Source organism: Malurus melanocephalus, unplaced genomic scaffold (assembly GCF_030028575.1).
Source record: "Malurus melanocephalus ecotype Western Australia unplaced genomic scaffold, MMel_1.1 scaffold_248, whole genome shotgun sequence".
Lineage (NCBI taxonomy): Eukaryota > Metazoa > Chordata > Aves > Passeriformes > Maluridae > Malurus > Malurus melanocephalus.
The window spans coordinates 583,173-600,845 of NW_026623480.1; the positions used below are offsets into that span (position 1 = coordinate 583,173).

At 40.3% G+C, this 17,673-nt stretch overlaps 1 protein-coding gene across 1 annotated transcript in view; it reads left to right on the forward strand.

The window, feature by feature from the left end:
* The window catches only part of BVES (blood vessel epicardial substance), a 46,700-nt gene extending 32,065 nt beyond the window's left edge, over positions 1 to 14,635 (forward strand). Inside the window, 5 exon segments of the mRNA XM_057375405.1 lie at positions 4,637 to 4,824; positions 5,749 to 5,857; positions 7,847 to 8,014; positions 10,088 to 10,229; positions 13,426 to 14,635. Of these exon segments, the coding sequence (XP_057231388.1) occupies positions 4,637 to 4,824; positions 5,749 to 5,857; positions 7,847 to 8,014; positions 10,088 to 10,229; positions 13,426 to 13,454 (636 nt within the window). The 3' untranslated portion in view covers positions 13,455 to 14,635.
* The last annotated feature ends 3,038 nt before the right edge of the window (positions 14,636 to 17,673 follow it).

A 17,673-nucleotide genomic window follows, 5' to 3' on the forward strand; every position in this document is an offset into this window, starting at 1 on the left:
AAATGAAAAAACAAAAAAATCACCTTGCAATATGTAAATCAATACTGAATGAAGAAAGAAAAATATTCTGCTGTAATTACAGTTGTCTACTAAAAGCTRTGTTGGCATGGGTTGGGGTATTTTGTGCATTATGGTATAGATTTCATCCTATTGAAGAGACAGCTTTTTTTGCTTAAATCTTCTAGTAAACTTGTTAGCAGAATTACTTGTAGGAGTTAGGTTAAGTGGTAAAAGTGATTGAAGTACTCTGTAGGTGGATATAAAAAGAAGGAATTGTGTAAGAAGATGAAACTTGACTGATATACTCACCAAAGTTGGTAAAAAATTGCTTCWAATAGAGGAAGGCCTGGAGGACCTGCCTTCAACTTTGGTTTCTCTTTCTGTAGCCCTTGGCCACTGCCAGAACCTAGGTGCTTGGCACTCCCATAAACTCTGCACCATTCACACTCTGGCAGGCAACCACAGCATATAAAAAGAGGCTAAAGGTTAAATTGCATCTGTCTGCAACAAGTTGATAAATTGAGTGCACGTGTTAAAAAAGGAAGAGGCTCTACCTATACTGCAGTGTTCCTGCAGTATAGAGCGCAGATTCACCCAAAGGTTACCTTCAATAGGGCTATGTGACCTGTGCAACTTAAAAGCTTAGCCAAAAATTTGTTCTGATAGACTAGCTAGGTAGTGCTGTTTCTTTATATTTTAAGACTTAATTTCAGTAGTCTTCTTTCCATTAAGAAATTACAGTATTTATGAACATTGCATGAACAATATTATGCTATTTTAGTTGCTGTAATACATAAAACTTTCAATAAATATTAAAAATGGATGAATCTTTGTTGCAAACTATGATCAACAAGCTTACTTGAAATGATGCCTGGTAGTTATGCATCTTTTTAGCTGTCTRACAGGTTTTTTATGAACCCAAAGGCTTTTTAAAGTGTCCTTCCTATAGGAAGATAAAGAATAGGGGAAAAATTAAAATTCTTAGGAACTCATTTTTGAATGGGATTTTTCTCTCTGCAGCTATTGTGTTGCCYATCTCAATCAGTTCTGGTCATTCTCACAAAAGATCTTTCAAAGGAAAGAAAGGAATGGAAGAATAATTACAAGTTAGTCATATTACAAAATGAATAATTGATAWGTTTAGTTGTTAAATATTTATTTTATTAAATGGAGCTTGCAAAATCACAGTGAGTTTCTTTTCTGACCAGAAGATTATTTCTGTGGTTTTGATTCCTTGGAGCTTTRTGAAGTTGGCTTTTTTAGTCTGAGTGGAAGCTGAGTCTAATCAGTGCCTGACTCGGAGTTCTGGCAGCATCCCAGAATATTTCAACCCCTGCTGAACAAGACATTACACCTACCCATATGGCTTGTTTGGARTATGACCCACAAGCATGACTGGAGGAGCAGTCAGCTGTGCATGGGGAGGGTGAATAGCCTGTTAYAAGGGAGCCCATCAAAAGCACAGCCACAGTCTGCAATCTGATCGGTCTTTAAGAAAGTGGCTACACCTGCTTTCCCCTCAAAGGATTACACTCCAGAGGAAAACCATGAAACATGAACCATGTGCCAGTTAAGGGACTGCATTAACACTCCAGGGCCAAAACTCTGTGCATGGTTTTGGATTCAGGAATCTTGCGAGCTATTTAAATTCCTTTTTCTGATGAAAATATATTTCTTTAATTTTCACCTCTTTCTTAACTTAAATTGGTATAGCYGTTAAAAACAAAAGTGGTCCTGGAGAACATGTTGGCAAAACAGAGTCATCTGGCTTTGTGGGTATATGGAACATATTTTGAAATCAAACATCTCAGAACAGTCCTTAACACAACACAATACAATTTCTGTTGTGGGTTTGTTTTTAATGCTTGTTTTGTTGTGTTGATGCCCTCTGAGGTATTAAAGATTTTGGCATAAAGAATATACAAGAARTTCAATACCTGAATTTCATATAAATAGAGTTGCTGGTTGAATCTTTAACTAGTAATTGATTCAGTGTGAAACCAGGGTAACGGGTGATGCACTGGCCATAATAAGTCCATGAGCCCTGATGGCACACAACCACAAGATCTGATGTCCCTGCAAGGCCATTCTTGATAGTCTTGGAATAATGGTGGTGACTGAGAGAAGTGTGTGAGGAATGGAGGAAAGCAAATGCCACTTCTTTCCTCAAAAAGGGCAAGAASGAGAACCCAGGGAGCTGCAGCCTCAACTTGGTCTCTGAAAAGAAGGAATAGATAGTCCTGGAAACCATTTCTATGCACATGAAGCACATTTCTATGCACATGAGTGGTCAGCAAGGATTTGCCAAAGGAAAGTCATGCTTAACCAACTTGATAATAGATGGATAAGAGACTGAATGGTCACAGCCAGAGGGTAATGGTCAGTGGTTCAGAATCCTGGTGGACATCAGTGACAAGTGCTGTCCCTTTTGGGTTTGTATTGGGACCAGTGTTATTTACTTTCTTCATTGATGTCATAGAGGGATTGAGTGCACCCTCAACAGGTTTATAGGTGACACCAAGCTGTGTTGTTTGACACACCTGAAGGATGGGATGCCAGCCAGAGGGATTGGAACAAGCTGGAAAAGTGTGCCAATGGAAATCTCATGAAGTGTAATGTGATCAAATGTTGGCCCATTTCTCCAGCCTGCTGAGGCTCCTGGGTTGGGGAAACCCCCAGTATCAACACAGGCTGAGAGATGGACAGATTGAGAGCAGCCCTGATGAGAAGGACTTGGAGAGGCTGGACTTGACCTGGCAGTGCACACTCACAGCCACAGAAATCCCATCATATCCTGGGCTGCATCAAAAGCTGTGTGGCCAGCAGGGTAAGGGAGGTGATTGCTCTGATGAGACCCTACCTGGAGTGCTCTGGGATCCCGAGCACAGAGATAGGCCACTTCTTCTGTGAGGAAAGGCTGGGAGAATTGGAGGTGGTCAGCCTGGAAAAGAGAAGGCTCTGAGGTGGCCAGATTGCAGCCTTCCAGTACTTGAATGGAGCCTCCTAGAAGGATGGGGATGAACATTTTACAAGAGCTTATAGTGACAGGACTAGGGGAATGGCTTCAAACTGAGAGGAGGTTTAGATTAGATATTAGGAACAAAGTCTTTGCTCTAAGGGTGCTGAAGCACTGGAACAGGTTGCCCGGAGAAGCTCTAGATGCCAGAAGTGTTCAAGGTCAGGCTGGATGGAGCTCTGAGCCACCTGGTCTAGTGGAAGATGTCCCTGCCCATGGCAGAGGGATTGGAACTAGATGATCCTTAAGGTCCCTTCTAACCCGTTCTAGAATAACCTGTGATGAAGTGACTGACCAAAAAGCTGAGGATGGCGAGTGCCCTCTGCCTTAATTTCAGTAGGGTTTTCAACACTATCTTCTGTAAAATCCTGATAGAGAATCTGTTGAAGTGTGGCCTGGATGAGGACACAGTGAGTTGGATTGAAATCTGGCGGAAGGGCTGGGCTGAGTGTGGTAATGAGAGGTAAGAAGTTTAGTTGGAGATGTGTAACCTCAGGGCCAGTGCTAGTCCCAGCACTGTTTGACATCTTCATTCATGATCTGGATGGTGGGGCAGATGCGTACCCTGATGAGACAAAACTGTGAGGAGTGGCTGATGGCCCGGAAGTTGGGAATCCATCTGGAGGAGCCTCAGCAGGCTGRAGAAATGAGCCAAYAGGAACCTCATGGAGTTCAACAAAAATTAGAGTCCTGCACCAGAAGAGGRATAACCACATGGATCAGTACATGCCATGGGCTGACCAGCTGGAAAGCAGCTTTGTAGAAAAGGACCTGCAGGCCCTGGAGGCAGGATAGGGTCAGAACATGAATCAGAAAACTATCTCTTTCTTTTCTTCTCTGCTATTTTTTCTTGGTTGCTTTTCCTTATTCACTGTTCTATGTATATTTTACTTCTTTCATTATCTGCTGCTTATTGTTCTAATTTGTTTCCCTCACAGAAAATATGCAGGCTTTATTCAGGCTGCTTCTGCTTTYAGGAAGGCTGTAATATTGTCTCGTCCCCTGCTGCCTACATTCAGGAAAGACTTCCAGGCTTGGGATTTCAGCCAACATCCTTTCCCTCATTGCTGCTGCCTGAGTTTGGGTGGGCTCTTAGATGTGGAATGTTCAGCTGGCGATGTTTTTGGGATTTGGTTTTTTTTTTTCCTCCCTCATCACATGTGGTTTGAATATAATTGGTTTGTTTTTCTACTGCAAGTAAGCCAAGAAGCTCAGGGATGAGAGGAGCTCCCAGGAGAGCCTGAGGCAATAGCCAGAGTGACGCGTGCATGCGGTGTGAAAGACAACCTCATTTTTTTCTCYGTTTAATTCTTGCCCAAGTCCTATTCACTGCTACATCAACAGAAGACTCAGAAGGCTCCTTGTGTGTGATTTAATGTGCCACTTGGATGGARAAGCATTCTAAAGCACCAATGTGCCAGCCTGGCTAATTTTAGATAAGGTTTTGGTCACCCTGTCATAGGCAGTGCTTGTGGATAGACATCACACATTTACCACTTCTTTCCTTGCTTAAGCATAATGAAGCCAAAGATGTTCCTYAAGCTCAAGCCTGTGAGCAGTCTTACCCGTTTTTAACTAATTATTCTGTGTTTATTCGTGTCTCTTGTTTCTCCAATCTAGATCAAGATAGAGAAGGAGCTTAGCAGCCTCTACAAGAGAATGTTTGAACCTCTCCATGTGCCTCCAGAGCTCTTCCAAAGACTAACTGGACAATTCTGCAACATTCAGACTTTAAAGACAGGTCAAGCCTATGCAGCAGAAGATAAAACATCAGTTGATGATAGGCTAAGCATCCTGCTGAAGGGGAAGTAGGTTCTGTAAAAGCTTGGGGACAGTCTTATGCTTTGTGTAATGGTTGAATAAGTTAGAAAATTATTGAGGTTTTTTTTAGCTTTTACAATGTTATTGTTTGTGGTGTGTTATGGACTACAGTAAATAGTCTATACTTTTAGACCATTTTGTGACACCATTTTCAGAAGATKGTGATATCTCTTATTGGTACCGTACTGTGTATCCACCTCGGTGTGCAGCTGCATGGACTTTAGGAATTATATTTGTCTAATATAAGTGTCTTCCAAAGACAGTGTCTTCCAAAACAAGCAAGAGATTTGTTTGAAACTTAGATATCTAAATCATCTACTCAGTCCATTCTCAAGTTTTAAGGTCAAAAAATATTGTGCATGAGGAAAGGAAAAGCATCCCTCCAGAAGGCTTTAAAACAGCAGGCCTTTGGAATTGATTCATTGCGCCTGTACATGAAAGTGGAAAGGGGCAGGTGCACTGCCCAGAGAAAAACAGAACCCGGGTGAGAAAGGGTAAAATATAAACCTATGGCCAAGCCACAATCTTGAAACTCATACTGAATTCTGGCCAATATTTTAACCAGTTTCTGTTGACAGCAAAGATGTCAGGCTTCGTTGTTTTGCTTCCTCCTTACCACAAAGCTACYTACCTAAGGRAAGCCTGATTTTGGTCTGGCTGTAYAAAATAACCTTTCTCATATTGAATAATAATGTTTTGTGGATACCTTGTTCAATTCTCTGTTTGTCTGGCAGCCTGTTCTGCTTGAAATCAGTGGGAATTTAAGACAAAAACCGGGTAGCTCTGGGAAGTGAACATATTTTTTCCTGTTACCTTCTGCTTTACCTTTGTCAATAGTCCTACCCATGTTTGGACTAAAAAATTCAGCCTCCGTGATTTTAAAATATTGTTTCATACATTTTTATTTCCAGAATGAAGGTGTCTTATCGAGGACATTTTCTGCATAATATTTACCCCTGTGCCTTTATAGATTCTCCTGAATTTCGATCAACGCAGATGAACCGGGGTGAGAAATTCCAGGTACACTTTGTTTTAAATGTCATTGGATAGGAGCTGATGAGACCATTTAAAAAATAGAGTATAAATTTGATCAACAGTGATCAACTGTTTGACTCCCATAATTTTGCTAACCTTTTAGCATAGGTGCTCAAAGATGGACTATATCAAGAATAACTTTTAAAATTAAATGCTGCAAAACAGTACTACRGTGGTGTTTCCTGAACAGTCTGCCTTTTGCTATTCTGTTCTCTTTTATACTGTTTCCACGTTTGTTTTGTATTAAGGGCTTGTTCGGGACAAATAATTTAAGAAGCAGTTTTGATGGAAAAAGATTATATGAACAGGTCTCATCACTGGTTCAAAAAAAGAAAAAGGGAAAAATTATTATTGTAAAAATAAAAGTCTAGAAGTTCAGGCGCTAGTAATTAGAAATTGGTATTTAAATAAGTGTATTAATACTTYTGTCGTTTTGCAATTTGTTAAAGCATCATAAGCTGAAAGTTTTCTAGTGTTTTGAATAAAAATATTCGTATGGGGAACAATAAGGGTATATGGCTCTAGCAGTGTAATTATTCTAGTATATTGAATATATTTTATTATACTTTGGGGGATGGAATACTGTTCGAGAAGGGGTTTTGTTCCCATAGAAATGGCTTTTTTGCTACCTCTCTTGATGTTATTTAGCTAGGTATGTGTAATAATGACTGGACTGTGACTGATACATCCCCACTGGTACCAGGGCAGAAGGGTAGGGTGGGAGAGCAGCGTAGACTCTAAAATCAGTGATTGATGTCATATGTTCCAGTCAAACATTCGGCTTAGAGCCAGGGGGAGAGACTTGTCCAGATGCATTCACTTCACGCATTGAGGTGTCCCGCAGCCTGGCTGCCCTCTTGGCACAGCCCCTTTCTCTTGGAAGCAGCTGSATACAAATCAGTCCCTGTCAAGGGAAAGGGGTCAGACCTCGACTTCTGTCTGCCTTGGAAGTTATTGTAATCTGGAGAAGAGTCCATCCTTTACTCGTGAGTTCTGCTTGTTACTGCCACACTGAYACTGTCAGCCGTGCTGTTTCGAGAGCATGCAGATTCAGTCTTAAGGACCCCATCTGCTGGCAATGCTGTCGAATTCTTCCTCAGYCTGTGGCTTGTATTACAAGTGGACTGTGGACTTAAAAATACATGGATACATGACAGTTTTCCATTATTTCTTGGACTTTATGGGGTTTGATTGTTTTTTTCAGGATGTGACATTATCTTGTAAGAGCAGAGAGCGCCTGATTTATTCACAGACGCCTGGTTTCCCCTTGCAAAACATGTCCCTGGGTCTGGCCAGTGTAGGTTTTGGTGTGTCATTGCCCTCTGCTGGCGTAGGGGGACAAACTTGGCAGGTCYAGCCTTCCATGAGAGGGAGCAAGCTCCCCTGTGATTACCCATACCTGGATTATCAATAACTGARCAAACAGTACAAAGTGGTATTTGTGCAATCAGCAGGGCTGACAGTTATGAGAAGAAGATGGAAAAATTTTTTTTAATCACTAAAAACTCTTTGATGGAGACCTTTGAGTGATACCAGTTTTTYCTGTTTGGTGACAGTGATGTAAAATAAAACCAAGCTACATATAGGCCTTTTGCAAATACTGTCACCATTATAGGACTGACATAATGTATAAATTTCTTATGTAAATGCTTTCACAATCTTGGAACTCATGACATATTTTTCCCTGTTWTTATCCCTCCCAAGTTTTCTGAAAAACAAACTGGCTACACATACTAGTTGAAAATGTAACAATAATAAATAACAAAGMATTTTTAAATTTGTTAAATATCACATTCTAAGGGATACCAAAAAACCTTATGGCCTTAAGAGTTATTTTAACTGAAGGCATAAATAAAATAGTATCATTTATTTTTAAAGCATGTTTAAGTGCTCATCTTTAAGTGATGACTTTAAGTGATCATCTTAAAATATTCTTAKATATGCTAATTCTGAGCATGCTTTTTTTTTTTTCAGGTCACCATTATTGCAGATGATAACTGCAAGTTCCTGTGCTGGTCCAGGGAAAGGCTGACTTACTTTCTGGAGTCTGAGCCATTTCTTTATGAGATCTTTAAATACCTTATTGGCAAAGATATTACAAATAAACTTTATTCATTGAATGACCCAACTTTAAATGACAAGGTAAGCAACTAAGTTTTGTTTGGGCATTTTCCTCCCACACACAAATGTGTTTTCACTTCAATTTTAAATGCGCTTAAAGCACCTTATTTTAACCTGCTGCCATCAKCTGCTGAGTGCACACTCGTGGCCTTTTAGTGCCAAGGTGTGAGTCAGTGCAGCAYTTCTGTCAGAAGCAATATTGGTTGAAGTTAGCACAGCAATGTACAAGAAAGATGAGTAACTGAGATTCAGAACAGATCAGCTTGTGGAAATATTTCTAGCTGTTAAACATGATGGCAAGTAGCTAAAAAGATGCTTCTCCCTGGATGTCCCTTCTCACAAACAAATGAATACCTTTGTACAAAGAAGCTTCAGAGTTTTTTCTTAAAAAAATTTCTTTCTGCGGGCAAATGATTATGTAATACTGATTTCTCAGAAGAATAATTTCAACATGTCTTTGAGAGTTGCAAATGAAAAAAAAAGAGAGCAAACATTATGTTGATATGATGCAGTTAGTGGAAGTAATCATGAAATGCATATGAAATATAAATAAGTATAAAACATCAAGCAGTCTGAATATAACACATTTCTTTGCCTGTAGAGGGAGTGTGTTTTAGGTGTCCTGGTAAATGGTCTGGCTGTAGTTATGAATGTATTAACTATCTTGGTTTAGTTTCATTTTGTCTCCTTMCTTAGTCCTTATCACACCTTCTAAATATTAAAAATTCCAACAAATTTTACCCCTCCTTTGACTCAAAATCTGCACACTTTAACTTCAGTTTGTACTGAGWCTTAATTTTAGTTGCAGTAGTCACATAAATTTAACATTATTGTAKTTGGTTTATTATAGTAAGTTTTGAAAATGTATGTTGTAAAAATTGAGTGAGCATTTGGGAAATTTGTAGTATCTTTTTATTCTTCCTAAAATAAAAATCCTGTTGCACGAGCTCTTGCTACATAACTCAGGATTAGAACTGTCAAATAAGTTCTTAATTTTCCCATTGCCAGCACTCTATGTACATGTCACCTCTCACAAGCTTCACTGTCAAATATAAATATTATTGGTGTCTTTAATGCCTTYAACTGGTATCAATCTCACCAGAAAACGTTGTGGTTGATTTCTGTACTTAGGGGACCACTGAAATAAATTGAGTATTGATTATTCATATTCAAGATGGTAGTAAGCAGGTAAAACTATCAAATCTTTTTTTGTTGTTGAAAAACAGGTAAGTATTAATTAATTTCGTTGGGAAGCTTGTGATTTTCTCCTACCTAAGGAGATTTTCAGTAGCGTGGGGGAAATAGTCATTCCTTACTGCATGAAATAGGATACTAGTTCCTGAYTTAAAATTCAATAAAGTGGAGTTATCCATTATAGACTTGTCATTGATTGCTGCCTTTCACATCTACCTAAAATAGCATTCTGACTTGCAGTAATACCTAACGAGGTACAATGCATAGCTTCATATAAATGTTGTAGTACAAAGGCTTCTCAGGAAGGCTACTCAAAGCAAAATGGAAGCTCCTCAGACSATTTGACAGGCAGAGGATAATGTTCATTTGATGCATTTGGTCTGCAGTAGAATCAAGAGCCAAATGGCCATCTACTGGGAAGGAATGACATTCACCAGTTTTCAGCATGATGAAATGAAAGGCCAGGAAAATGAACACGTTTCTGTGAGGTTATAAATTGCCTCTATATATAGCATGCTGTTCTGTTTAGCAAGGAGGGCCAGGCTCATCATGGAGACTACACTTAATTGCAGAGCATCATACTTAAATAATGAATTACCAGATAATAAMCCCTAAGCTTTCTGTAAGAAAATAYATGAAAATTTCAGTGCAAAAGCATTTGAAATTGAATAATTAATGTGCAGTTTCATACTTGTCAATGTTCTMATTCCAGTGTATTACTGGCATTTTCTATTGTCATTTAAATTGATTTACACTGCCTGGAATCTTCTCCTATAACAATTTTCTTGCATAACTGTAGCTGAGACCAGAGCATCTACTACAAAGGAAACAATGATTTTCCATTTTTCTTTTAATTTGCTTGATATATTTTTTTAAAATAATAATTGTTTTCTTTTTCAGGCTTCAAAGAAGATTGATCGTCAGCCCAGCCTTTGCTCTCAGCTCTCTGTGATGCAGATGAGGAACAGTATGGCCAGTACCAGTGACAGCGAGGATGGCTTGCAGATGTTTCTTCGTGGGACTTCCTCTGCATCCTCTCTTCGTGAGTGCTTAGAATAGTTTGTGCCAGCTTTGAAATGGGTTGACCATTAGAGACAACTGTACAACTTCTGTTGCCCTCTGTGGGAGCAGATTGTAGCTTTTTTTGGTGCTGCTGTGCATCAGCTGAATGAAGGGACCTAACTATAGGGCAGGCATTAGATTCATGAGGTTTTGTGTGCTAAATGAAGGTACCTCATGTATCTTCATGGGGAAAAAGCCCCTAGCATGTGTGATAATAATCTTWGGCATAATGTTTATGTTTAAACATGATATGCAATGTTTATAGTAATAGGGCAAAACTGAATGTACARTGCGAGCAACTTGGTGTTCCGCTTTTCCTCCTGAGATAGTTTGTATTGCCAGGGTCTGCAGAAATGTGGTATACAACAAATATTTTTGGATAATCTCCAAGTATCCTGTCAAACTCTCCTCTCCTGTGCTTTTTATGACAGGAGTAGTAGAGAACAGATGAAGTGGGAGAATAAACCAGGCCTGACCTTTTTGCTTCTATTCTAGTAATTTATTCCTTTTTGGAAATATTCTAAATTTTTCTTTCTAGGCTTTTGCTGTTGTTTGTTTTTAGTTCATCTGAACATAATCTTCAACATTAGGCTGAATTCTGAAAGTAGCATTTGAACAAAAAAACTCCCAAGAATGCTCAATTTTTGCATTTGGCACAAGCTGTTAGTTTACTGGCATTTAAAAAGATCATATAGGATTATTTATTTTGATTGGGGATATATTTTTTAGTGATTAGAATTCAAAAATATGAGGAAAAAAATCACTGCCGGTTACTTGTTATGGTTAAAGTCTCTGCTAAGAAGAGGAAATGTTTACAAATATTTGCRTTTTTCTGTTTAATTATCTGTTTTCCATTGTTCCTCACAGTTGTCATCCAGGAACACCTTCAGACTTGGAGGGTCTATCTGGTTTTAGTCCTTGACATTGGTATAGTCTGCATACCCAGATAGAGATGGAGGCAAAAGCCCTGCTAGTGCTTCACCCCATAAGAATATCAAGGGTGACACTATAGTTTGATGACAATTCCAGTATTGTTGTCTCTTTCTCCTCTCTTCCCTGCAGACAGGACAGTCTGGAATCACAGTACAGTTGAGGTAGAAAGGGACTTCTGGAGAGCATCAGGTCCAATCTTATGTCCAAATCAAGGTCAGCTAGAAGAGGGCCATGTCTAGTCAAGCTTTGAATATTTCCAAGTTTGTCCTTTGTCCTTTGGTTCATGCCTCTGTCTGTGAAGAGTCTGGCTCTGTCTTCTATGTGCCCTTCCATTAGGCAGGCAAAGGCAGGAGTCAGATCCCCTGGGAGCTGTTCCTCGGGCTGAGCACATCCAGCTCTCACAGCCTCTCTGTCACTGCTCCAGCCTCTGGCCATCCTGGTTGCACTCCACTTGCTCTTGCTCCAGTATGTCCATGTCTSTCCTGTACAGGGAGGCACAAAACTGGGCACAGCTCTCCAGATCCTGTCTCACCAATACCAGATAGAGGGGATTTATCTCTTCCATTGACCTGCTGACCATGCTCTTGCTTCTATGGCTCGATTTATGCTGCTGATGTGGCACAGTGTATGGATGGCACTCTTCACTGCGGGGGCACTCTGCTGACTCGTGTTCGATTTCATGTCCAGCAGGACTCCCAGGTCTGTTTCTGCAAAGCTGCTTTCCAACCAGCTGGGGCTAGGCTGCAATGCTGTGTCAGTGTGTCCTGTCCCAAGTGCAGGGGTTTGCCTTTCTTGAACTCACAGTTTCTGTCTGTTCTTCTCTCTTGTTTCCAATGGCCTRTCCAGGCTCACTACCCTACCCTCTGACCTGTCAGCAGTTTCCCTCACTACCTGGCTCTTATATGTGAASTTGGCAAGAGTGCATTCCATCCCATCATCCAGATCATTTATAACTTGACTATTATAAGCCTTGGCATAGACTCTCAAGGGACTTTGTTGCTAATTAAATACCTGACAGCTGGACTTTGTTCTGCTGCTCACCACCCTGTGAACTTGGCAGTACAAAAAAATTTTCACCCAAGCTGCGGTCCACATATCCAGTCTGTTTCTTACCCAGTTGTCTGGAAGGATTCTGTGGCAGACTGTGGAGGGCTGTGCTACCATCCAGGTGAACAACACCCRCTGCACTCCATTCATCCGCAGAGCTCGTTGTCTCACCACCAAAGGTGGAAGGTGGTCAGAGTGGTAGGATCAATCAGCATCCATGATGGCTTTCCCAGTCACCTTCCCATCCCTCGTGTGCTTGGACATTGCTTCCAGGAAGACAAGCTCCATAATCTTCCTGGGAACTGAGTTTAGACTGACAAGCTCGTAGTTCTGTGGGTGCTCCTCCTTGCCCTTCACTAAGATGGCTGTGATGTTGGCCTTTTGTCTCCCCTGACTGCAGTCACCTCCCCAAAATGATGGAGAGGGGCCTTGCAAYTGTGTCAGCCAACACTTGGCACCTTGGATGCAGCCCATGTGGTTCCAGGGTCTTGTGTTTGCCCTGTTGATGTACATGTTCCCTAAGTCAGCCCAGCTTTCCTGTCAGTCAGGCATCACAGTCTCTACCGCTAGATGCAGAGGCCTAGTAGGCCTCAGAGCAAACCTGTAAATAAAAAAAAACACAAAACCCCAAAACAAAAAAGGCATTGACTTTTTTCAGGCTTTTTCATGTCCCTGGGTCCTGTGCATCACTGAGCTGTGGCCTCGCAGTTTCCCTGGTCTCTCTTTTGTTGCTGATTTATTTGTGGAGGCCTTTCTTGTTGCCCTTCACTAGATCCAGTTTGAGCTGAGCTTTGCCTTCCCTCATTCCATCACTGCATGCTTGGACCATGGTTCTGTATTGCCCCCACGGAGCTCATCCCTGCTTTCACTCCATGTCTRTGTGTGGACTCTGTCAGACCTTTCCTGCTCTTCTGTGCCAGCCTTCTGCCATGCTTGCTCAATTTTCTGTACACAGGAATGGACTGTCCTTGAGTTTTGAGGAACGTGTCCTTGAAGAGCAACCATCTGTGYTTGGGTCCCTTAGCAGGCCATGTCCCATGGGTTCCTGCAGGCACAGTCCCCTGTCTGGTAGGGGTGTAATTCTACTCTTTGTCTTGCACCCCTCTCAGCATCTTGAACTCCATCAGTTCCTGGACACTGCAGCCCACATTACCATCAGCCTTCATCTCCCTGATGAGTTCTTCCTTGTTCATCAGTGACAGGTCCAGCAGAACGCCTTCCCTAGCTGCCTCACCGATCRCTTGTGCGAAGAAATTGTCTGCTGCGTTCCAGAAATCTCCTGGACTACCTGCTTCCAACCCTATTGCCTTTCCACCAGATCCTGGGGTGGTTAAAATTCCCCACAAATACCAAGGCCTGTGATCCAGTTGTTGAAAGAAGGTTTCCTTCTGCTTGCCCTTCTTGATCAGGCACCCTGGATCAGATTCCTGCCACGAAGTCTCCTGTGTTGGTCTGTTCTCTGATCTTTGCCTTTAACCCCCGAGTGGCTTTTCACCTGTTCCACACACAGCAAAGCTCCGTGGAACTGAGGCTGCTCCTTTGCATAGAGAGCCTTGGGGTGAATTTGTACACTTGGAAAGAAATTGTCAAACTGTGTTTGTGCCATTAGTTAGAATTAAAATATCTCTTTCAGGCTTAACAGCAAAATTCTTACACCAGTATTTCAGCTTTGGAAGAAAATAATTGAAATGCATGACAAGTTCAGCTGTAATTATGTAAATCCCCAAGATGCATTTATGCTTAGCACATACTTGATAAATACACTTTTCTCTGTTGTACTTTTCCTTGGTTTATGAACTTCTTTTTGTTTTTGTACACAGGGTGTGCTTTCCCTGAAAGAGAGAGGTTTATGTGTCTTTTATGTTCTGAAATTCCTCAGCCCAGCTGAGGCAGCAGCCTCCCAAGTRCTTTCCCTTGCTTTTGGGGAGGCAGAGGGATTGTCACTACACAAGTGCAACATAAGCCTCAGGAAATAGTTATTTATTTCTCTTTGCATTTTGATTGTGACAYTTCTGACTCCTGTAAAAGGTTTATTTATCTGCTCGAACTGCATTGCTTCAATCCTTGTTTTTGCCAAGATTGCTTGTTAGTTATTCCTGCGTGCTGTCATTGCCAATGATGGCGTCACTACCAAGGTGAGCTCTGCTTAAAGATTTGTATTCAATGTGGATTGTGGCCATGTATGCACTTCTTTTCTGATCACAGGAAAAACAGAACAAAAAATCTGTCATTCATGTTACCACTGCTGTGTTTTCAAAAAACTTCTCCTGGGTGCTCTCAGTGCAGCAGTCAGGGTATTTTTATCTGGGATTTTTTTTTTAAGATTTAGTATGAAGCGCGTGGTGAGGTTTAAAGATCCGGTGCTGTTCCCTGGAGCCTCCTTCTACAGGCATACATTTGTTTATTTAGAAAAAACAAACACAATCCAAAATCCTGTGAAGATTTTTGGGAAAAACATATGGAAATAACAAACTTTTTTTTATAAAATTAGAATAAAAAAAGAAATTTAAGTAATTTACCTGTACAGGAACTCTACAGGAGTACTGTTTTGTCATTGCTAGGCAATTGCTGTGTGGGAAGAAGCCTCCCAGTACAAATATAACCTTTGACTACAATATAAATAAGTTTTCTTCTCCTAATTTCCATATTTTTTAAAAAATGAGCATTTATATTTTTGTATAGTCACAGCTTTTGAAATTATGCTTTTTTYAGTGCTATAAATTATAAGCTTTGACTCATTTTCTCAAGGAAATAATATTAAGTATTTTTAAGTGTTTAGTAATAAAAGGGTTAAAATTACTAATTAGTGGGTCCCAAACTACAATTACTAACAAAAGTGTGTTTTGAAATTAACTAAGAAACCCAACTAACTGTTTGCTTTTATATTAAGGAAATAACCAACAAGAGTTCTATAATGCTTACGGAGTGAGTCGTTTGCAGCATGATGTTTTCTGTTGATAACATCACATTAACTCAGCAGGCATCCTCAAAAAGGTATTAAAGTGGGGTTTGTTTATCGTGTGACACTTGTGCTTGACATCCATGGTCCGTCTGTCTGTAATCCATTAGTAAGTGAAATAGGTGTATCTCTTCTTCCAGAATTTCAGTGAAGCAAAAATGGTTTCAACCTGATCACAAGTGTAGTTTCACCTGACTTTCAGTCCTTTAAATTATATTTTGGTACTGTCAGTCCTTTAAATTATATTTTGGTATTAGTTTGTATTCTGTAATTCCATTGCTTGACAGCCATTCACATATTTATTAGAGATACAATCTCTTTTTCTGTGATACTTGACTTAGATATCTCAGATTTGCTGGTCTATTTGTTAACTTCTAAGCTAAGCAGCAATGTAGAAAGGTTTTAGTTTGCTAATGCTTTTAGTGGTATTATCAAATTATATGCTCCCAGCTTGTGGTTTCCAAAGCAGGATTGGGTTTCACAGGAATTTTAATATGTATTTTGGTYCAGGCCCTCAAGAAAGGGCAACAAAAAGTAGTGAAAAGAAGGTCTGACTCAGTCACTTGAACATCTGTCCAACACTGGGTAATGGCATCAGTAGACAAAATTTTGTATTTGGAGCAAATGAGAGCATGTCTTTGAAACAAACAGGCTGAAAGAATTAGACCTTCTATTGGATCCTGTTGTRCAAACTTATGGCTGCTTACTTCTGTTTTCTGGAGAGAATTAAGTACTTTTAAACAGAAGAAAACCATTTAAAAATAGTAACAAACTACACTAAAACAAAAATTTAAAAAAAATAAGCTGGAACTGTAAGTCAGCATTTTCAAGCACTCTTCCACCTTTCAGTGCCTCCCAGCAAAGTCAATTTTATATCCAGATGTACCCACAGACTTTGGATGGTTTACATTAGCCAATTAATTGATCTTRTTATCCTTTGCTTAGGCCATAAAACACATCCATGTGCAAAGAAATTTTTAACAATTCCAGTATCTGAAACTGTGTTTGAGTAACCCTTTATCATGGCAGTTTAAGCAGTTTTTGAATGTTAAAAGAAAATAATAATTTTTAACATAAGAAGTTCTAAAATGCCWATTCCAAAAGGTGTCTTTGTGAAAGCATCTTAAAAATGCAGTAATACAATAAYTTGCTGGTGTTGCCTGCAATTGTGTTTTGTTTTCTGTGTATAATACATATGGAGCAAACAAGTCCTTCCTCATAAGTGGGCTTCTTTAACACAGCACTTTACTGTATATMTGATAAAATTCTCAAAAATTAAGAGCATGTTATGGTTATCAGTATTTTTTTTTCAAGAATATTTGAATTTTTAGCTTGTATGCAAAAAAATTGTTAGCAAAACCTTTATCTCTTGCTGTTTTCTTCTCAAATGGTGTTTCAGAGATTTCCATCTTTGGTCTTTTTGGCCATCACCTACTGGCTGTTTACAACCTCATACTGTTGTGGTGGTCTAAATCTAGAATAGGGTACTTGAGAGAAAAAGATGTCCACATGTAGATTCAATTTCAGGGTGAATGATGGAAAATAGAACTGTTCAGCTGATGTCAAAGGWGTTCTCTGTTTTGACCATGCTGAAAATTTAACTGCAATAGAGATAGTTTGCTGTGGTAATTTGCACAGAAACTCCATTTAATGTCTTGCCAGCAAAAGCTGTGGTGTTAGCTCTGTTAGCTCTGCTTTGGCAGACAAGTTGCTGCTTTTAAAGGTAGTTTTGTGGCTGTGAAATCACTGTCAGTCAAAAGTTATGTGGCCTTTGCCTGTTAGTATTGGTTTTTTCTGTGGTTGTTTATGGGGATATACATCTTGTATAAGTTTTGCATTGTCATGCTGGGTAAAACTTATGAAGTTGTGTCGGGGAGGTTTAGGCTGGATATTTGGATAAGGCTCTTCACCCAGAGGTTGGTTGTGTAGTGGAACAGGCTGCCCAGGGAAGTGGCCCCAACACCAAGCCTGACAGAGTTTGAGTCTTGTATCTGAGTTCAAGTGTTTGGACAATGCTCTTAGGCATGTGGTGTGACCTTTGGGGTGTCCTGTGCAGGGCCTGGAGCTGGGCTTGATCCTGATGAGTCCCTTCCAACTCATCATATTCTATGATTTCATGCTTTAAAGGCAATTGTGGCTTTGATCATATGCCCATGCAAGATTTTCCAAGTGCACTGAGGAACTTTCCCCACAGCCAGGCAAGTGTGCAGATGTACACACCTTTTGTAGCTGGGGCAGCCATTCATGCTGCTGTGATTGAACAGAGATGAGTCAGTGGGTGAGTGTAAGGGTGAGAAAATGATCCCCMGGGAACAAGCAGGGGGCACCTTGTRCAGTCRGGGTTTGCACTGAACTCGGGGAGAATGAGGTGTCTGTGGTTAGCAACAGGCATTGCTGGTTCACAGCAGAGTGGGTGTCCCATGTCTAGAATTTCCTGGTGCCCGCGGCCAGGTAACAAAGAAACCTTCACTTGGAAAATCCTCGC